Genomic DNA, 23,192 nt, shown 5'->3' with positions numbered 1-23,192 from the left:
CCAGTTAAAACTGTCAAAACACACTGACAGCAGACAAAAAGTGGAGGTAACCATGCCAAAAAGAGGGTAGTCTCCTACAGTTCTCATTCTAAGATTATGTCCTGACTGGCAACCAGTGCTTAATTTGTGCTTGTTGTTTCCGGGGCTGAGCACTGGCACTTATTTCTGAGGGCCGGCGCTTAGTTTTCTGTCTCAAGCATTTACTGCGAGCAAAAGACATGTGGGAAAGACGGAGGAAGAGAAAAACGAAAAAGCGCCAGAAAGGGGAAAAGCAGGAAGCTGCCAGAGGGAGCTGAAGGTGCAGGGAGTGGCTTTAAATGCATTAAAGATTCCTGAGATGGCTTTAGGATTACCCTGCCTCAGTATTATGTGCTCGCACTTTTAATTGCAACAGTCGCAAGTTTAGGAGGAGAGCTTTGAGCACCGGCACCTTTTTATTTACAAATGAAGCGCTGCTGGCAACAATGTACAAGTGCCATCTATGTAAAGTCAAATATTTACCAAATTCATTGTTCTCTGTGGCTGGTAAATATTTGCAGAGAAATTATTGGTTCCAGTTGGACAAAACTATTGGTTTGTCATTGGATATATTACTTAATTAACATACCAGATGGAGTAGTCCTCCCTGTTTAATAGCATAAATAAATATTTGTGTGAACTTTAAATCTAGTTTCAACTGATTGAAAGCTTAAAATCCACTTTAACGCTTTTGACATGTCTCAGTTACCTCATCGTTTGGTATTACAACAATTAAACTAATACATATGTTTGAATGTAAAGTCAATGCATGTTTTCCATAATCCATGTTTTCCATAATCATACACTAAGAGATAAAGAATGTGTTCATCTCATGCGTGAAATATCTTTAATTTTGCAATGTTCTTGACCCTGTAGTTTAAAAAAAAATCTAGAGCCATATTTATCAAAGTTTTGCATTGTCCTTGCACCACACAAGGTTTAAGCAAGGGTAACGCAAAAACTAGATGAGATTTACCAAGCCATGCAAGGCAACCTTGCTTAGCTTTGCAGTGCTTGGTAAATCTGGAGTAAAGCAAGGCAGCACAAGTCGCTGCTTTGCGTTACTCCGCCCCAGAGAGCGGTTTAATGGGTGGAGTGTGGCCTTTACCATGCATCCACCCATGGATTTTGGCACACTGCCAGATTTACTGTGAGTGGTAGACCTTCAAGTGCTTAAAAATGCTATGTCTACCCAGGCGGAGTGTAACAAGGACAAATATCTTTAGTTCTAATTTTTTCCTCTTTCTATGTATGCTGCATTTTGGAGCACACGCAGAAAGAGGAAAACGCTGCAAGTGATTGTGGGTAACCCTTCCCGCACAAAAACAATCCTGCCTGCAAAGCAGGCACTCTTGCACTTGGTGCAAGTGTCCCTGTGTTGGCACATGGTAGCACATACTGTGCCAGCGCATGGAAAGGACAAGAATGAGCCATATAATGCTAAATATAGCGCGTTCCTGACCTCTCCTTACCACGTAACGCAGCGCAGCAAGGTGTCTTGCTGGGCTACTTTGCGAGACATTTTGCTAAATATTCCCCCTAGTCCATGTTGATCAATTCTACACGTCAATTTGTTATGGCAAAGAATTACCAACCCTTTTTTACTCTGTAGAAATAGTCATTAGCAAATAAGTAAACACGTGCAAATTGAAGCAACCACACTTCAAACACAGTACCGCTTTATTTTTTACCAAAATGAGATGCACATTAAATACTGTTAAATTATTTCAGGTAAAAAAAATCTAAAAAATATTAAGTCACAAAAATAAAACTGTAGCACAGAATTAATAGAACTTTCAACACAATTAATGACAGTTTCATTTTTGACACAGCAGCAATCCATAAAACAAACACGAAACAAATATATAAAAAGGTATAAAGCACAATATACACTTTTTTTTCCAAAATCAATTCTTCCATTTCAGAAATAATTGTACACACCGCAAAATGGTATAAATTATGCAGCAGTGTTTCACTGAACGTATTTAAATAGAGTTCTTTAAGAAGACTTTCTTTTAAAGTGCTGTGATTGAAATACGATTCATTTAAAGAGCGTGAGTTTTTCCACCACTTGCTAAGGAACCAGTAGCGCTTTGAAGTGGACGGATTTTAGTTCGCGTCTGGAATTAAGCACGTCTCCAGTTCCTTCTGCTTCTGTAGGAGACCCTAAACAAAAAGACTTGTATTAAGAGAATAATCAAGTAAAGAAACGTCTTTGCATGCAACAACTGTAATTAATAATATTTTTTTCTGGAACACAAACAATATTTGCACGGCGCTTTTTCTGAAGGTACGCTTCTTACATTCAGCCTGGATTCTGTATTTTTTTTATTAAGCCAAATTGCATCAGCAATGAATTTCTAATGTAAAATATACAAGGTTAAAATAAGAATAAGAAGGGCAACCCAGAGGCGTTTTGGGTACAGTTTACAAAACATAAGCAGAGACATGACAAGAGAAAAAAAGTAAAACTACTATATAACCAAAACTGACTGTCACTCATTCTTCTGGACGAGGATTAAACTGAGAAAGCTAAACAATGATTTTAGAATGCGAAGTGCTGAAAGGAAGATTTACCCAAAAGTTTCTAAATAGTGATTCAACTGCTCTTAGTCCTTGCACCTTTTCAACTGAGGGCGGGGCCTCCAGTTTAAGCAGGTCAGGATGGTGGACCGCACTTGCTATAAAATGCTGTACATATCAATAGGGAACGCACACGCTTGCTTGTCCTCCTGTGCGCCTAGCATCTGTCTTCCACTGCAGTGCCTTACACCAATGGTCTCAACTCAGGGAGTCATCAGGTAAAACCGAGTTGAGACTGGATACTGCGCTGTTCTCCCACTTTAGCAACATCCACAAACATTAAAGTTTTCTAATCCACCACAAGAATATCACTATAGAGTAATCAATTAATTGACTACACTGTCCAGAATGATGTTGGGAACGGTCGATCGACTGACATCTAAGGATGTGGTTACAGCATAAGTCTTTCCTAGGCTCTTTACTGGAAAAATAATCCAATTACTAGTGGTTGCAATAAAATATGCACACTTTACAGCCCAATGTATTTCCAAGATGCATCTAGAACAGCTGCGGCTGTTACAGGAGTGGGGCGGCGCGCAGGGAGGGTGAGGGAATAATATTAATAACATTAAAAAAAATAAAAAAAAACTTACCTGCACGCCTTTCTCTGCCGCACTGCTCCTCAGCAGGCGGCATGCACAAGCTCCCAAGCCTGCCCTGTGGCCAATCCTAACGCTGCTCAGGGCAGCCCAGCCAGGGCACTCCCAGGCAGACTGGGAGCCTGTGCCAGCTCTCTCAAGCCTGGCAGCAGTGTGCCGGGCTGGAGAGACCCTACTGCGCATGTGTGTTTGGCCGGCCCGAGACATGCGCACTGAGGGGACTGCACTCCCCTTGTCCCTGTCATCCCCAATGCCCGCCCCTTTAACAATGAAAGGATAATAAACCTAGTTTGCTGCTGGCCGGTGGACGATGCTCCTCCACCATAGAGGAGGAGCCGCCACTGCTCTAGAAGCCACTGATGCTGCCTCTCTACATGTGCATACGTGCAAAGTCTTTTAGGAAGAGGTAACAAATAAATTACTATCTGCAAAATACACACAAAATGAATTGCTTTTTTTAGTCACTGATGCTTTGGATATTGTTTATCATGAGCAGGTCTGCCATCGTTTTGGGTCCTTCACATGTTATGGACATTGAATCACCAAAATGCCAAGGGTGGCTGGAGTGACATCACGTCTTTTGACCCCCAATGACATCACAGAAAGCGATGTCATCGAACCTTTGACCCACTGCCAGCCTCCCCTCTGTTTTTTGTTTTTTTTAAATGAACTATCTCACCCATCTTTTTCACCTGTTGCGTTCTTTCTCACACCATCTCTTCTCTCAACCGAGTCCCTCACTGATCTCCTTATTTTCCTTTTAATTCACATCTTCCCCTCTCACTAAACTTTCTCACCTGTCTCTTTTCCAACTGTCTCCCATCTCTCTTTTCTCACCTGTCTGTCTCAAAATCACCTTTATATCTCTCACCTTTCCTCCCTGACAACCTATCCATCAGCTGCCCTTTTCTAACCTGTTGTCTCCTGGAGTTGGTCACCTAAATTGACTCCAAGTGACCGTATCACACCTAGTACAAAATTTCCTGATAATGTGCTAGATTTGTTGAATCTGTCAAGGCTTGTTCACTGTTGAGTGAAAATACCTTTTTTTAAACTATACCTTGTATCCTGCAGAGGATATTTTTTGTTGTGATGTCTAAAAATACAGAAAATACAGTCTATTTTTTGGTTGAAGACTACCACACAGTGCAGCTGCCTGGTTTACTAACGACATCTTGGGAAAGCGTCTCCAGGAATGACTTCTGCCCATTGGTTACCATTGGTTACCATTGTTCTTTTGGTTTGTAACTCACATTTTCTTATTTTCTATTTACTAGCTTTATTTCATTTCATTTAGGCTGTCTAGCTTGAGTTTGTCCCTTTCCTTGCCCAAACCTTATGTACAGTATCCTTCAGAGTGCCCCTTTCTGTAAGCAGGCCTTTAAATCTTGTTCTTATATTGTTACATTTGCTGTGCATTCAAAGACAGAGGTCAAACGTCAAGCTCTTATCAGAGGAAGCTTGGAGTTTTCTTTCTCTGGCTTTAAAGTGAGAAGATTTATGTGACAATAATGCTGGCTACAGAGGGTAATTCTGAAGTGTGGTGGAAACTAATTTAAATACCATCAAAACAAATCAATACATTAGGTGATGACATTTCCACACATTATAGTTTGTGCGTTGTATACTTTTATCAGTAAAACTGTATGTCTGCAAATTCAATGGCCATTTCAATTTAGGATGTGCTGTCAGTAATGGCAGTGTGCTACCACACCATGCATAATCCACTTCACCCCACTCAGCACCACTGCACAGCCCTGCACTCTACTCTGCAACACTCACTACACCACTCCATGGCCCTTCACACTGCGCCACTGCACTGTACTCTGCACTATTCCAATCTACGCCTCCCTACTCTGCATCACTCTACCCCACTGTACTCTACTATCCACTACTGCACTGTTCACCACTCCACACCACACCACCACTGTACTCTAAGCCACTGCACTCTACTTTTCACCACTGCATTTTACCCTAATATACTTTACTCTGCAACACTCTACACCATTGTACTCTACACCACTGCACACTGCTCTATGCCACTAAACTCTACTTTGTACTGCTCTTCCCTATGCCAATGCACTATACACCACTACACTCTAAGCCACTGCACTATACCCTGCACTGCTTCACTCTATGCCACTGCACTCTACACCAATCCTAAATCTACTCTGCATCACTACACTATTCGATACTCCATTCTACTCTCACTGCCTTCTAAGCAGCTTCACTCTGAAACAAATATACTCTATGCCACTGTATTCAACTCTGCACTATTCCACTCTATGCCATTCCTCTCTACGACACTGCAGTCTACACACACTACTCCAAACCAGATACTGTACACCGCTATGCACTACTCTGCAACACTCTTCTCTATGACACTGAACTCTGAGTCACCCTGTTCTAATCTGCACCACTTTATGCCACTGCACTCTAAACTACTCTACAGCACTATACTCCATGACACTCTACTTTCCACCACCATCTGTGCCGCTCTACTTTACAACATACTCATCGAATGTGCACCACTGCACTCTATGCCACTGCACTTTACGTTGCCTCACTCTACACCACTGCCACAATCACTCTACTTTACTACATACGCTGCACTCTTGGCCACTGCACCATACACCACTCCATGCTACACTGCACCACTTCACTCTACTCTGAAGTAATCAACTCAAAAACAGTGCACTCTATATCACTCTATTCGAAGCTGCGCAACTCTACTGTGCACCACTCTACTCTAAACACCTGCACTCTATACCACTTTACTCAAAACCAATGCACTCTACGCCAACTACGCTCTATGCCACTCTACACTATTGCGCTCTACATCACTGCACTCTTGCCACTGTGCACCACTGTACTATATACCACTGCTCTCTACAGCAGTCTACTCTGCAGCACTCTACTCTTTGCCACTGCAATCTACACAACTGCACTCCATGCCAAAGCACTCTACACCACTGCACTCTAAGACACTACTCTGCAATATTACACTCTCTGCCACTGGACTGTACCCCACACTATTCCATAGCCCTCTATGTCACTAGACTCTATGCCACTATTCTACTCTGCACCACTGTACTGTATGCTACTGCTCTCTGCAGCACTCTACTCTGAAACACTATTCTATGCAATGTACTGTACACTACTGCACTAAGACTCTACACTGCAAGACTGCACTGTCTGCCACTGGTGTCTATGCTACTCTGCACCACTGCACTTTACTCTGCACCACTCAACTCTACGCCAATGGACTCTATGCCACTCTACTCTGCACCACTGTACTCGATGCCACTGCCCTGTTTGCAACTGTAGGTCACTGCACTCTACACCACTGCACTTTATCCTTCACCACTCCACTTTAATATGCACCACTTCACTCTACTTGGAAACAATTTACGCCACTGCATTCCACCTGGCACAACTGCATTCTATCCCACTACAATCTACACTACACAACTCCACTCTACACTGCTGCATTCTACTCCAATGCACTCTACTCAAAGTCAATGTACTCTAAGGCATTGTACTCTATGCCAGTCTGCTCTGCACCACTGTACTTTACATCTCTTCACTCTAGGCCACTCTAAGACACTTTACTCCATTAAACTCTACTTGACTCTATAACACTTTACAACACTACTTCACTCTTCACAACTCCCTATATGCCATTCCATGCCACTTTACTCTATTCCATTTTGTGAAACTACTCCTCCCACTCTAGTACTCCACTCGACTAACTCTCAATGCTACTTCACTCTAGTACACTGCTCCACTGCATGCCATTCCACTTTACAACAATCTACTCTACGCCACTCTACAACACTACGCCATTCTACTCTACTCTCACTCCATTTGCAACAATCTACACTGCTCAATACCACTGTACAACACTGTGCTCCACTCTATGCTACACGTTCTATGCTACTCCACACTGCTCTACATCTCTCCACAATACTACACCACTCCATAACACTCCCTGCTTCTCAACTACACTCTACACCATTCCATGAATCTCTATGCCACCTCTTAACATTCCATTCCACAATACTCCACACCACTCTCCTTCACACCACTAACCTTTAGCCATGCTGAACAGCTGCCAAACTGGTGTACAACACGGCTCAAAAATTAGAAAAGCCAAAAGCTCATACATAGGTGAGACGTTTTGGCTTTGCCAATGCTTGTTATAAATTGGTATCAAATTTCTTAGGTGTGTTGTCGATTTCGAAGGGTCCTAAAGGGGTTGTGAAGTGTATTACACTGTAAAGTCGAACCACAAAAACACCATGTTATGCACTCATTTCCCCACACTCCCCCATTCCATTTGTGCTGCTCTGTGGATACAATCTCCAGCTGTGGAGCTATTCCTCCCAGCACTGCCACACAGTCACACAGCTTTACTTTTCACACCGGCCCCACCCACCTCGCCCCACAACAGCAGCATGAGGTTGGAAATTCCTTGATGGTACAAGGCTAGCTACTACTTGCTTGTTCTGACACTAGCCCCTCTTCACCACTTCACATGTAGTGCCTCTCAAAAGTAAATTACATGCTGCTGTTGCTCATCTTGTCAGTTTAGCTGCCTGCGCCAGATCAGGCGGGAAACCTGACAGCTTATTGTTTTACCAGTACAATATCACCATATGCACCAGTCACAGAATCGCAAAACAGATGGTGTCGTTACACAGTACCAACAAGGTCAATTTTGCTGTCATTAGTCGTAGTCACAGCAGTATTACTCCTATTATGACAAACATAGCCCTGGGTAACAGTCTTGCACAGTGAGTCTGTGCCACGGGTGCCCCAGACAGATTCTCATCTGCAATTAAACAATGTCAAAAAGCTTCTTAATGGTTTTATTTTTGAAGCAGCTTAAGGAACCTGTGAACTAGGACGACCACAGCAGTGATTAACTGACACTGTCAGAATGTCACCATGTTGCCTCTTAAGTCAAACTTATCAATTGCTCTGATGTAATAGGTTACATATAAACATGTACATACCGTAACACTGACTAGGGTCGATTTTGGTATAGAATAGTTGCATGAAGAGAAGGAAGCCATAGAAATAAATACTTCAGCATGCACCAGGGTGACAGAAGGGCCAGGCCAGTCCAGACCAGGCTATGCCAAGAGGACTTGTGCACAGTACAGGTGAATTTAGTTCCTACAGGAAATTTAAAACAATCTTTTCCAGCATAATGAGGCTAAAAGGCACTTCAATACCAGGACTGGGAGATGTATGCAGTGAAGGCACCTAATAGAGGGATTAATGGCATATCAGAGGCCACTGTGGCTCCATCTGTGTCCTAACTACAAATTTCAAGATGTTACACGGATCACTCATTTGAAATCAAGAAGAGACTCATGGAAACAGATTTAAAACACCCTGTAAAAGACAGCGTTGGCCAGATGTGCTTAGTCCTCTAGTACTGCAAGTACAAAACATATGCTTTGACAACGGAGGTGGTTGCAATGGCACCTGTTCAGGGTTGAAGAAAAAGCCAAGAGAAAGAACCACAAGCTGTTACACAACCTATAATCACCTTAGGCATAACAAAATGAATAAAGTGCAGAAGCCAGTGGAAACGCCTGTAATGCACATATTCAGACCTCTTATTGTACATACTGTGTCCCGTTGCCTCATCTTGCAAATAAGGAATATCTCATGACTCTGGAGAAGGAATTGGGGGTTGGGCTACTTGTATTGCTATTTTCATTACCAGCAGCCCAGGTAGCAAAAGACGAAAAACATATAAAACATGTATACAAAACATCGCCATACCTGTCTCAGCTCTGACAACCCTCTCAGGATTGCTTGTTGTCTGTCCTTATTTTTCACAACATTGGGATTAAGCAAAGGGTCTCTCACATGATCAGAGCTAAAAATCTGTCGAGGTTCATGGTCACCACCTATAGGATAGGAATCAGACTGCTAAATAAAAATGTCCACATTAAAATACTATTTTATAACGTTTCTTCTAATCTAGAAACAAATGCTAACAACATCATAATATTTCACCAGACATGTTCGAACTGCTGGAAAGTTTGTGATTCCCTACCTTTAGCAGGCAATATAGTACGTGGGATACAAATGGGATCATATCAGCAAATTTAGTTATATTCCCACTTGTAAGGCAGTTCTTAAAAGCAACAAGCAAACAAATATGATACTACTTAGACCATAAAAAATGTGTGCATCCTCTAAGAAATCACATTTGGTGCTAAAGGAGGATCCCTGGTGGTGGGAAAATATCATTAAAAATGAGATAAAACACTAACGTGAGATGCGAAAAATAAATAGTCCTCAAGCATATAACGGATATTCGTCAGGGGATGTGAAGCTCCGAAAATATATACAATGGTCAGGGATGAAGGTGAAATAAGAGCAGAGTCTGCATGCGTGATGGGTGAAGGAACCGTGTCTGCATTCAGAGTGTGTGGAAGAGCAGCAAAAGGACATCCACAGATTTAGAAGAGGTGTAGGAATACAAAAATAAAAAGAAGTGTGCGCGTGTTTCTCAGATTCAGAGAGTAACCATTTAGTTTCTAACATTAAAGAATCAATAAAAATACGAACTATCTATCTAGCACCGAGGCAGTGCAGAGAATACTTAATCCTCGGTGCACATGCAACCGAGTTTATATCAAAATAATTTGTTTGTGGAGAGATTACTGCAGAGTTCACGCAACCTTCTGGAACTCCATGCCACTTAAGAAAAATATTACCATTAATAGTCTATTGTTTAACTAGCGTATGGAACCTTCTGTTACATGAGAAGAGATTAATACTTATTTTATTTAAATGTGTAGGTTTTACTACAAAGAATCCAATATGTACATTAGACTAAATTGTGTTTGAGGTCACTGCTCGGCTCTGCTGCGGGACTAAAGGTCACATTATTAAACTAAAATAGGACCTGTGAATTCGACAAAATTATTCTACCTTAAAATTAAGTCAACATTTTCCCATACCATTCAGTCGTCGGTATTGTGGATCGTGTGTTGAAGGTCTTGACATTGGTGCTTCTGGATCAAGGTAGTATACTTCTTTTGTTCGCACATAGGGAATAAAGTGAGAGGAGGGTGGCCTTTCACATTCAGATTCACTGTTTCCTGGAGACAATTCACCCTGCTTCCACTCCCTTCCTTTTCCACCACTGTCCTTCAGCACTGCGGGATTTAATCCATGTAAATGCCTTTGCTGGTGCTGGTACAATTTGTTTTTGACTGCAGGAACTGGTGGTGATTCAGGTCTATGTAAAATAAATAATTTCACTGTAAATGTAACCTAGGGCTAAACTGAATAAAAAAAGTTGGTATAAAAACAAGAGCTCACTGTACCAAACATGGACATACGTACTTTCCTTTAATTATAAATAATAGAAAAAGGTATATATATGTTTTTTTATCATGTTGGTTCACACGGACAAAGCAATCCTGCAGAATCTGCATTCTTTTAAATATCCCAGCTAAAGGGTGTGGGCCACAGAAAGTTTTCTTTACATACCATCACAACACACCAGTTGGGGACACTTGCGTTTTAGGTGTCGCACTGCTTTGCATTATGCAATACACTACACAAAAGGCTCATAAGCTATCTGAAGATTTGAGGACTGAGAAGATAGGTGGACGGGCACTTAAGGCCTTGAAACACTATATCCATCAGAACCAAACCCACCAAAGGTATTAACCTTTCTCTTTTAATGGCTCATACACCCTTTAAAGATTGCTTACCAGTTGCTGAACATTGTGAAAGAAAGCTGACAATTCAATTGCCTGGTTAAGAAAGAATTCACACAACTTTACCTTCAAATTTGTCTTTAGAAACAAACGGTCTACGAGAAAACCACAGACAAGGCCTCTCATTCATCAACAAAACAGAAGCTATTGTCGTCAGAAACAGTTTTAAGGTTACGATGTTTGAAACTATAAATACATAAAGGCTACGAAAACTAGGCTATTAAAAATGACAAAAATCGAGGTCCTGCTGAGCAGTGATTTGAACCAGAATGTGACACATGCATATAAAACATATCAAAAACAGAAACACCATGGGGTATCAAAGGTAAATGAACATCAGGTGTCCTCAAAAATATCGAAAGTACTGTGAAATAATCTGTTGTCCACGTAAGAACATTTCATTTGGCAAGTTTCAAAATAAGCTTAAGTACTTCTGACAAAAAAGTAACATTAAGATGTTCCCAATAGGGGGGCGTGGCTGGAGGTCACACAAGATGGCCCTGCTCTTTAGAGCTCCATGAGGCTTCAGCACTTCCTGGAAAGAAGGAGATGTTTTCACATCAAAATGATTAATTTCTTCAGCATTTGTGAGCACTGGAGCACTGCAGCTGCATAAATATGCCTTTATCTTACAGAGACATCAAGTTTTGAAGTCATTTCAGAGACTTCATGTGAGGGCCTGAGGTAATTATTTATCTGCGTCATTTGCATTTCACACTGTAAGCCTCTGCACAAACCTAAACTTTCACAGAGATGTTTCTATTTGACTTTTAACTGCTTGCCTGGATGTGATTCTACAAATCTAGTTTCCTCTGCAATGGAATATTTATTACCTTCTGAAAGCCAGGTGAACTTTTGACCTCTCTCTTCAAACACATTTAGCTGAGGTTTTCAACTTTCAGTATTCACTGGCAGCTCTTGTCAAGAAGCTCTTTCAAATTGCTCTTCATAACATGGTAAATGCTTTCCTTTGAGGAGGGGATTTTTTCCTTTTCAGAAGGTTCCCTTTGTAGTGTGGTCAGTTTTACGTATCCTTTGCGCATTAGCTTCAGGCTTTAGGCCTTTGTGCATTTTGCCCTGGATGTATTTTATTCCTTTGCTCGCAGCTTAGAGCCTCTGTGCACTTTGCTCTAAATGCTTTTATTCGGCTTTGTACTGTTATTTTTCAAATAACCAGTTCTACGGTCTTGTTTTATTTTTTATATCACACTGTTTAGCCTACTTCAGCACTGAAGTTCTCCATAACACATTCCTGTTCACTCTGTGCTTCAGTCAAGGATACAGTCTGGTACATTGCCGATAGACGTGGTAGGAGTTTAGTCTTTGGCATTTCTGCGTAGGGACATTTTGTGATCACGCTGACACGTTAGTTATAAAAACACTTCCTTGTCCCAATACACGCAAGAGGGAGATTCCGACCAGGGAACCACAACTAGACGCTGACTGCCTCGTTGCAGATGCTGAACCAGATCACAGGCCTTTGCTCAGGTATGAGGGCTGATGTCTCCCCAGGGATTCAGAAAGGCAAGTTAGAAGCTTAACATGCTGTGCTCGAAATAGAACTAGCTGAGAGAGAGTAGAAATTGTTAAACACCATGATAGCGTTGTTCTTATGTTTCACTCTCCTCGTGATTATTTCAATCCTACTGTGTTGTATGGTTTTGGTTATTGCGGCTCACGCCTTAATATCTAAAATGCAGCCGTTTTATTAAAACATTATATAAAACTTACACTGCCTTGGTCATTTCTATAGGAGATCATTTTGTAAATGAGAGAGTTGGTTTGGATCTGAGTGACCACGACTTCCCTGAGAAGTTCCAAAGATGTCATGCGCTCGGCTGCCCAATCATCTCTTCCCTTTTGGAGAAATGAGGCACTGCTAGTTAGCCAGAGCAAAACCGGGTTTAAGATGACAGAGGTCCTTCCAAGTGGGTCGGACTCAGTCCCCCACACCGTGAACGATCCTGCTGCCTAGAAATCCAGTAGTCTCATTTAGGATAATGAGAGCCCACGCGACATGGCGCCGCCAACGATTGGTCTGGCTCTAATTTTTGGGTCCGGCTGACTCTCTGTCTCATATATATATTGACTCCTCGGTTCCGTAAGCGGAGACGTCCGTGGGGCTGAGGATTTCCGCCGCCACGGGATAGGTGCAGCCTATTACTTAGTGGTCCGTTGTTCAAGCTTGAACTTTGAAAGGAAAACCCCGATATTGGTGTGCCTTCTCTGCCCTAGTGCCCTTTGTATAATGGCGAATCCTCAAGTAGTGAACATAGCGCTTAATATGCGCCAACCGCTCACGGGACATCTGATAGCACATGGTTTGACGAACCAGGGGGGTCCGGTCACTTATGTGGTGGACGCCCATGCAGCCTATAGAACAGAACTTTTTTATTCTTGGGTCGTATTTCCAGCAGTTGATGGGGGTACAAACACTTTTCACGATTACACTGTTGCGAATGTCCCTGGACAGTACAGCGCTTATGCATACTTAGAGATACCTTTATCTTATCAAGAACACCATAATTGGCTTGAAGGCGCCCTCCCACACACAGTAGCACAAGTTAGGTTAGGTCCACTGAGTAATGATGGTCCGACCTGGCCTTTATTGGCTACCTACACACCATATCCTGCGGTTGCTAACTTGGCAGTGGCTGACGTTCGTCGTTTATATATAGACTTAGCTACTACATACAGAAGGCTGGTTCAGTTTGTAATGCAGACCTTAAATACCAATGCAGTGCGTGCTGCTCCGGCACACCCACAGGCAGTGGTTCCGGGTATCAATCCGGCCACTGTACACTCAGTTATGGGTAAAGTACCGGCTAAACGTGAGGAAACTCCATTTTGGCTGGCACAAAAAATTAATACGCTGGAAGCAGTATTTCCCCATACGGGACCTCAGGATAAACATAGAATATTGACGATGTGTTTGCCGTATGGAATGGTTCCTACTGTGGACCATTGTAATACCTGGGGCACGGTGTTTGCCGCGCTCTACACTACAGCACACGGTACACCAACATTGGCTAATCTACCGGAAGTGCTTAAACAAATTCAAGATGAATATGGGGCTGCCCCAGCCTTAGATTTAGGGATGCAGCTGATGGGCAATTTTGCCGCGGTTTCTTCTATTATTTTGAGTAATCTCAAGGGAGAGGCAGTGGCGCTGGCCATGCGTATGCGTCTTCGAGACGTTCCGCAACTTAATCAGGAGCGAGAACTGCCGAGAATAATAGCTGAAACATATTCCAGTATCGGTCGTGATAGCCTTGGGGCTACACCGCAAAAAAAACAATTACAGGGTAAAAATAGTAAGGATAATGCTAAACAACAGCAGCCTGAGGGTACTAAGAAGCGCTGAGAGAAAAAACAACAGACACCTAAGAAAGATGGGGGGCAGTCTCCGCAGCCGGAGACCCCGCAGAATAGTTATAATCTCAGGAATAGGGATAATTTAAAAACGCCCAATAGATATCAATATACTGATACACGCCAATCTCATTCCTTTCAGGACTCCTCGGACAAGAGAAGTGAGAGAGAGGTGGGCGGTCAGAGCGGAGAACTGAGTACGTGAAACCGAGACAGGAATCACAACGCTCAACGGAGGTTTCTGTTAAACAGGAAGAGAAACCGCTTCAACAAAAGCAACAATTTAAAAAGAAGAAAGTGGCGGCAGTCTCAGTTAGACATGCCGCTCAAGAAGAGAGTTCTCTTGAAGAACAAGACATGGGCGTTAGCACTGTTAGACAGCGTGCCAGAGGTCACAATAGTTTGCCGGAGTCTTCTAGAGCATCTGGAGGTGAAAGCAACTGATGACTTCATACAAGTCGAAACGGCAGATATGCGTGTCTCTGATCCTGATAGAGTATATAAAGTAACTTTGCAATTAGAAGGGGACATTGACCGCATTGTGCACGCCATCTTTTGGGACCATGTGGTAAAATCGTATGACGTTCTGCTGGCCGAACAAGATTGGCTGCCTGACTTTGTTCGCGACTGTCCAGTTGGGGAGGAGGTTATTACACCTTCATTCTCACCACTTGTTCCGGGAGAACTAGCGGAGTCCTATAGTAAATCATGGGCTCGGACACAGGCCCCCGCCCTATATAGAAATCATGTGGGGTGGGATAGAGAATCACCTTATCATGTAATTCCGATAAAGGGCGAACCTCAGCCGCAGCCGCAGTATCCTATAAAATTTGAGGCAAGGGCATCGGTAAGGAAAATTCTTACACAGTTGGAGTACCAGGGAGTAATTGAACCCTGTTTCTCGCCGATGAATAATCCCTTATTTCCAGTTGCTAAACCGGACCATTCATATAGGATAGTGGTGGATTACAGACATTTAAATGGACATACACGCACATATGCAATACAGAATTCACACAGCGCAGCGCTTATGAATAATATTGTGCGTAAAAAATATAAAACAACATTAGATATCTCGAATGGATTCTTCTTCCAAAATATAGCGCCCGAAAGTCGGGGCTATACCAGTTTCAGTGCGTTTGGCTCTCAAAAAAAGTTTTGTAGTCTGCCTCAGGGGTATAAGAATAGCCCAGGACTATTTTCGGCTCGTGTAACTGAAATTCTGCATGAGTTGGACCCTGAAGTGTTATCATATGTTGATGATATATATTTGACGGACGATGAGATACTGCAACATCTGAGGCGTGTAGCACGCATTGTTGTGGGTTTTGCTGAAATTGGCTATAAGTTTAATTTTAAGAAATCGAAGATTGCCTTCCTCAGCGTCATTTTCCTGGGATATGAGTTGTCTAATGAGGGCAAGAGCTTAGCGCCACATTTTTTGGAGAAGTGTGCTCAATTGCAGCCTCCTAATACGGTTCAGAAGCTCCAGTCATTATTGGGGTTTCTGAATTTTGGCAGAACTTACATTCCTGATTATGCTACACGTATAAAACCCTTATACGAGTTGATTCGCCCAAATTTTTCGAGTAGATTTTGGACAAATGAGCATACACATATTCTTGGAGATCTACAAACTGATCTCTTAGCTGTTAAACATTTACACATTCGGGACAATAAAACGCATCTGGTCATCAGGGTAATACCTGGTGCCGTTGGGTTTACATATGTCACCTTTAATGAGGGTGAGACAGTCCCGATAGCATACAAGTCACACTTGTATTCTGCTGCAGAACAACGATTTGCACAAACTGAGAAAATACTCACTGCTGTACAGATGGCTGTGATTAAAGAAAGACCTCTTGCCCAGGGCCAACGCATCATTGTCGTTTCCCCAATTCCAGCCTTAGAGGCTGTTACGAAAGCGAGTGTTCCTAATCCGAAAGCTTTACACCTGCGATGGATACAATGGGCTACGTCTTTGACAGCCAATGATGTAGATTACATATTTGACCCTAAACTGCAGACTCAAGAATTTCTTCAATATGAAATAGAATACCCAGTTCCCACTGGCACGTTGCCTATTGACCAGTATCAGGTGGTCATGTATACAGATGGCTCTGCGCAGCCAGCGGTTGGGACTAAACAACAGTATTCTGCTGCATGTGCGGTGGTGAGCGGCACTATGGAGGGGGAAGTGTTCTGCCCCCGACATACTTATACGCAGACCTTGGGAGATTGTACGGCACAGTTGGCTGAGCTCTAGCCTCTATTATTAGCATTAGAACACGCGGATCCGGCGATACTTACCTTGCTAGTCTGTAACTCCTACTACTGTGTTCAGTCTTTCAATGAATATTTGCACTACTGGAGGTTCCAAAGGCAACACCATTAAACACAAATTGCTGTGGGGGAAGGTTGCGAATCTGAAAGAAACGCTTCCTAAAGTCCATGTTGTACATACACTTGGACACCAGCGCGTTGGAACACACATTGCTGGAAATTCTTTGGCTGATGAAGGCGCAAAATCGGCAGTGGCGGTTGCCACTGTGGCCGCAGTGACTTGTTTGAGTTCCAAACCAGACACAAGAGATTTCGGCTGCCACAAAAGCTACGGCTGATGGCACGCCATTTCTTAAAGGATTCCCTTCTAAATATAGTTACTGCATGGGTAGTATGCTAAACGCTGTAGTTACAATTCCAGGAATTGGTGTACGTGAAATGCCCAATAAAGTTGAGACACCTCGATTAATATCTGCAGCGCATGAGGGGGCGGCATCTGCACATGCTGGTGTGGCTGCCACGATTTCACTCTTACAGGCTCGTTACTGGTGGCCTGGTCTCTATAAAGAGACATAGCAGTATGTCCTTTGTTGTGACGTCTGTCAACAAATTAAAGCTTCGACGGCTAGACGCCCGTAGCAGAAGCCCCTTCTGATTTCAAATAAACCTTTACAGTGTGTGTACTTGGATCACTGTGGTCCACTGACGCCAGATAGTGCATACAAATATATATTGGTTGCTGTAGATTTGTGCTCCAGATTTGTGTGGGTCTGGCCACAGCGCTCGGCTGACGCTCGGACTGTTATTAAAGATTTGCGCATCTTTGTCGATACATTTGCAGTTGCAGCTTTTCATTCGGACCAGGGCCCTGCTTTTGCCTCGAAGGCATTTAGGGACACCATGGCTTCGTTGGGGGTCCAACTCCAGTTCTCGTCTCCATTTCATCCCGAGGGAAATTCTGTCGTGGAGAGTTTAAATCGTGATTTAAAGCAATCCTTAACGGCAAGAGTTATAGGTACGGGTCGTAGTTGGCTAGCCCACCTGTATGGAGTACAGAGAGCACTTAATAACTTGCCTAGAAGGTCCCTGGGGGGTCGTACTTCATATGAGTGCCTGTTTGGAACACAAATGTATGTTCCTGATCTAGATGGTCCTGGTGTGGAGACGGCAGATACGCCCTTTGACATAAATGATTGTGTCACTGTTTTGCAGGATTTACAACAATTCTGTGAAGATAACTCTTCTGCAAGTGCTGCCTCCACAGGAATTAAGGATGAGCCAGTAACGCCTACTGGTTGGATTCCCAGGATTGGGGATCTTGTGCGTGAAAAGGTCGCAGTAAAGAAAGAATTTGGTCCTTCTTATTGGGTGCCTGTCCCTGTGTTAGGGATTAGTGGCACGAGAACTGTAATTTTACCGCCGCTGCACGGGCCAAAGAAAATCACTTTGTTTCCATTGATGATTTCAAGTTACAACATGTGGCCGATTCTGCACAGCAGACCAAGAGGGACACCCAGTAGTTCCGGAATCCCTCTCACTACTGGGGAAGAAGTCCCGCTGCAGGTGATTTGCACCGAAGCTATTTCCTCTCCGAGCTTGGGGAGGAGGGAAGCTGATCTTGCGATTGTTCCACAGACGGCAAATAATTTGGAATGTTTTGATCAGATTGCTGTACGTTCTACTGACACTACTGAAAATGTGGTTTATAGCATGCCAAGGCGAGAGCCACCATCTGCTTCTTTGTTTACGGTTGCACCTTTTGCAAGAACTGCCTCTGGCTGCTTCAACGACACCGATGATACCATGTCAGACTCCACGTCCTCTTTATCTTCAGCCCGGGGTCCACGTAAGCTGCTGTGTTGGCTTAAACACACATATTTAGTTTTTCCTTGGAACTATCTGTGGCTTTTTATGACTGTAATGACTCTTTTCTTGTGGTTGGGATTTGTGGTTACCTTTTTTTTGGTAATACATGGTTATTTTCTTTCTGAACGATCTGGCATTGAGCACGTGGAGACGGTGTTGAAACCACATTTTTCGTCTCATATGGTTCGAAGAGACTTGTCCTATGTGAACATTTCTGCAGTACCGATTCCGGATGGGATTGTGTGGGATAAAGTGAGGTTTGATATATATGGTCCCACTGAATTGATTCAAATACCGTATGTTCTCAAGTTATCAATGAATGATATCATTATACCAGGCATTGTTTCTGATGATTGGGATGTGAAGACAGTAGATTCTATGCTGACAGAATTGCAATATTATACTGTCTATGACAATGAAGATGCTTACCTATTTAGAGATAATCATGGTGACATGTTTTGCTACAATTATTATGGACACCACTTTATTCATAAAGCTAGTAGCCCTAAGTCGATATTTGAATATATGCAATGGGAACATTGCCCGTCTCCTCCACAGGGGAGTTCTAAAACGTATTATGATAAACTTGCATATTTTTCTGGGCATAATAAACAGAATGGTAAGTCTTACTTTTTTAAAGTTACTCCGCATGCTAATAAGCAAATGTTATTGACCGATACTAAATTACTGTATTAAAATTTGTTTGTATCTAAACTTTCGGTTGAGGGGTATGAATATTGGTCCAAGACTGTTGACTTGAAAAGTGTCTGGGGAACGAAAAGTTGGCAAATGCGAGGCAGGGACACTTTATTTAGGGCGTGTATTATTCCTGTCCAAATGATTTTCCTCAATGACACTGTGCAACAGACTAGCTGTTTGGGCTTAGCAACGATTGGAAATTTGAATTTGCCTAGTATACCTGTCCCTTCCAAGTTGAACAATTGGCAGCGATATGTTAATGCCACGTTTAGTGAGCTTACACACTGGGTCCAGAATGGTACGTTTAACACTTCATTGATACATCCGGGCGGGTGGTTATTATGGCCCATAGACACTAATGGGTATCATCAGCGTTTTGTCACCTCTTCGGGAATGTTCAGGACTAGTAGGGCAGACCCTCGTTACATATCACCAGAACATGCTGATATCATTACTACATACAGCGTGGGGAAGCTTTGTCAGCAATGGTTGAAGTCATCCACGCTGGATGCCATTAAGTCACATCTCACGTTACGGTCTAATGATACTGACTTACAAGATTTTGTGTCAGGACCAAGAACGCCGCGGAAGAAACGTTTTCTATATGAAGTATATAATGAGATTTGGAAGCTTTCACAACAAGAGGCAGCGGCCGGTTGAGACAAATTGATCAGGAAAATTTGATACAGGCTTAGTCTGTTGTGGATAATGGGATGCATACCCTTTCAGACCGTGTTTACACAATAGACAACATTGTTTCCTCTGCTATAGACATTATTAAATCGGATATGTCTTCTTTATATCATGGGCAGAGTCAAACGTGGTCCATCATGCAGCTGGGTTGGACTCTACAGACATTGAAGGAAGGTTGCGTTCCGTGGCAGCACATTCGTGCCAGGGAGATATTTATTTCCTTTAATTTGACTCGTCAACAACAGCTGATGGCTAAGAAGGAAGCGACATATGTTATGTTAAATATTGAAAAGTTGGAGAAATTGCTTTTTACTGTTGCTGAGATTCCGTCAGCAGAGTGGTTGATTCATGGGGTTATTAATTTGCCTATCTCCACTTTGCAATTTACTTCTTGTTTGAAGCACATTCCTGTGGGTAGATACGAACGGTTGGGTGACAGTTACATACACGAGGTGTGGGAGCTTCCCTTTCTATACAGATGTATTAATGGTTTGAGGGAGGTTTTTCTTAGCGGTAGCGGATGCGAAACTTCTGTCAGCCATTCCATGGTTTGTAAACAGCTGTCCTTGCACGGGGCATGTAATGCCTCGATTGCTAACTTCGCTTGTTATCTTAAGGGAGTTCCAATCCCAGTAATTAAAAACACTTTCCAGGTGCTTTCAAACGGCAGTCACGTCCTTCTTAACAGTGAACCCTGTTGTGGCATGCGTGCCGGAATAGTTTACGTAGTCGTTGTCACCAAGGCCGTTACGTGCTGCGGAAATGTGTTTTCCCCCACTCAAATTAGGGAGGTAGCGGACATCTGGCCTCATATTGCTACTTCCAAGGTAAATTTCGACAAGTTGAGTCGACTAAAGGCTCTATTGTTTCAAAAGCATGTGGCCCTTACATCTGCTAGCGAGACCTACGCACTTCAGGTGGCAAGGTCATCGGCGGAAATACAGTCCCTTTTGAATACTAACTTTCCGAGTCACTTTGGTGAACTCGTGGGACGTATATTTAATGCATCCAGCACTGCTGGAATTGCACATTTTTTTTTAAAGCCGCTGGTGTTGGTTTTGCTCACACCTTCTCTTCCATATTCGGTTTAATACCTTCGGCTATTCACTATTTTCTGAAGCATTTTTGGGGGATTCCCGATTACTTTGGCTTTATTGGCTGGGGTTTTGCTGTTGCTGCTGTTCTTCTGCAATGGCTGTCCCGCCGCGGCGAGATCCCATATTGGCGCTCCAGTCAGCGCAGCTGTGTCGTGAACGCATGATGCAGCATTTTGGAGCGACACTCCTGGGACAATTGGAGTGTGACTGGTCTCTGTCATTCCGGCCGGTTTTGGATTGTGTGCAACCTGTGTTTCGGTGCCTTTGGTGCTCGTTTGAACATGCGCTGGCTCTCTGTCTCTCACTGCAGCGCCCCCCAGTGGTCGATACTGATCTGTTGATGTTCCCGATTAGGGCTCATTCCCAGACTTGTGCACTACGGTTGCGTTTGCTTCGCAAGGCAGTTTATGGGATTCCCTTCCTGGAGGAAGATGGTATTGTCTCATTCATAGGCCCTACACAGGGTGCCGCCCTGGATGGTTTTGGGGCTTTGGAACACACCTGCTCCATGATACTTTTTGGCGTGGATATTCCGATATTGACATATATCGAAGTGGAGGAACTCCTGCTTTCCATGGCTTCTGTCTGACAATTGGATTTTTTTTTAATAAAACAAAAATTGACATTATATTGAATTTGGCTTTATCGTAACATGCTTCCCAAATTTTTGACTTTGTTGTCCTCTGACCTTGTCGAAATATATATTTTGATGTATTGTTTATATCTGGGGCATTCTTTTATATTATTGGAACCACTTGCTACCGCCAAGGGGAGGGTGTAGTGTGGTCAGTTTTATGTATCCTTTGCGCATTAGCTTCAGGCCTTTGTGCATTTTGCCCTGGATGTCTTTTATTCCTTTGCTCGCCAGCTTAGAGCCTCTGTGCACTTTGCTCTAAATGCTTTTATTCGGCTTCGTACTGTTATTTTTCAAATAACCAGTTCTACGGTCTTGTTTTATTTTTTATATCACACTGTTTAGCCTACTTCAGCACTGGAGTTCTCCATAACACATTCCTGTTCACTCTGTGCTTCAGTCAAGGATACAGTCTGGTACATTGCCGATAGACGTGGTAGGAGTTTAGTCTTTGGCATTCCTGCGTAGGGACATTTTGTGATCACGCTGACATGTTAGTTATAAAAACACTTCCTTGTCCCAATACACGCAAGAGGGAGATTCCGACCAGGGAACCACAACTAGACGCTGACTGCCTCATTGCAGATGCTGAACCAGATCACAGGCCTTTGCTCAGGTATGAGGGCTGATGTCTCCCCAGGGATTCAGAAAGGCAAGTTAGAAGCTTAACATGCTGTGCTCGAAATAGAACTAGCTGAGAGAGAGTAGAAATTGTTAAACACCATGATACAGTTGTTCTTATGTTTCACTCTCCTCGTGACTATTTCAATCCTACTGTGTTGTATGTTCTGGTTATTGCGGCTCACGCCTTAATATCTAAAATGCAGTCGTTTTATTAAAACATTATATAAAACTTACACTGCCTTGGTCATCTGTATATTAGATCATATTGTAAATGAGAGAGTTGGTTTGGATCTGAGTGACCACAACTTCCCTGAGAAGTTCCAAAGATGTCATGCGCTCGGCTGCCCAATCATCTCTTCCCTTTTGGAGAAATGAGGCACTACTAGTTAGCCGGAGCAAAACCTGGTTTAGGGTGACAGAGGTCCTTCCAAGTGGGTCGGACTCAGTCCCCCACACCGTGAACGATCCTGCTGCCTAGAAATCCAGTAGTCTCATTTAGGATAATGAGAGCCCACGCAACACCTTAAAACTAGTCACCAATTGTTTGACTATGTGCAGTAAAGTGCTTTGCTCTTGTGGTATTCTGTCATGCCTGTTATGAGAGAATAATTTAGGATTTTCTATTTATATATTTTTTAATATATTTTGCTCTGTTGTTGGAAACTTCTGGCAGCAGCTTCTCGTCCTAATATAATTTCATCAACACCTCACATTGCTGGCTTCCTATTACCAAATTGCTGCTGGCTTTTATGGGGAGACCACATAATTCTCAGAATTGCCAGTCATCATCTTTCTCCAAGTCTAATAATCCTCTTTGAGTGGTGCGCACACATATAACTAAATCTTCTCTACCATCAGCTTAAACAATGGATAGTGCTGAAGTCTTTTTAAAGGATAGCGCCTCTTCATCTCATACTGCTGGCGCAATTGCGACAAAACATCTAACACCTCCTCCGTCAATCGCAAA

General features: G+C 42.9%; 1 protein-coding gene across 1 annotated transcript in view; it reads right to left on the bottom strand.

The window, feature by feature from the left end:
* Window positions 1-1,683: 1,683 nt before the first annotated feature.
* Window positions 1,684-23,192, bottom strand: part of CCDC66 (coiled-coil domain containing 66) — a 236,185-nt gene continuing 214,676 nt past the window's right edge. Inside the window, exons 17-19 of the mRNA XM_069206457.1 lie at window positions 10,190-10,470; window positions 9,000-9,127; window positions 1,684-2,184 (exon numbers count right to left, since the gene is read on the bottom strand). Of these exons, the coding sequence (XP_069062558.1) occupies window positions 2,128-2,184; window positions 9,000-9,127; window positions 10,190-10,470 (466 nt within the window). The 3' untranslated portion in view covers window positions 1,684-2,127. The remainder of the gene's footprint in view (window positions 2,185-8,999; window positions 9,128-10,189; window positions 10,471-23,192) is intronic.

Source organism: Pleurodeles waltl, chromosome 9 (assembly GCF_031143425.1).
Source record: "Pleurodeles waltl isolate 20211129_DDA chromosome 9, aPleWal1.hap1.20221129, whole genome shotgun sequence".
Lineage (NCBI taxonomy): Eukaryota > Metazoa > Chordata > Amphibia > Caudata > Salamandridae > Pleurodeles > Pleurodeles waltl.
Note: the sequence above shows the minus strand (reverse complement) of the source record. Positions and strands in the feature narration are given on the sequence as shown.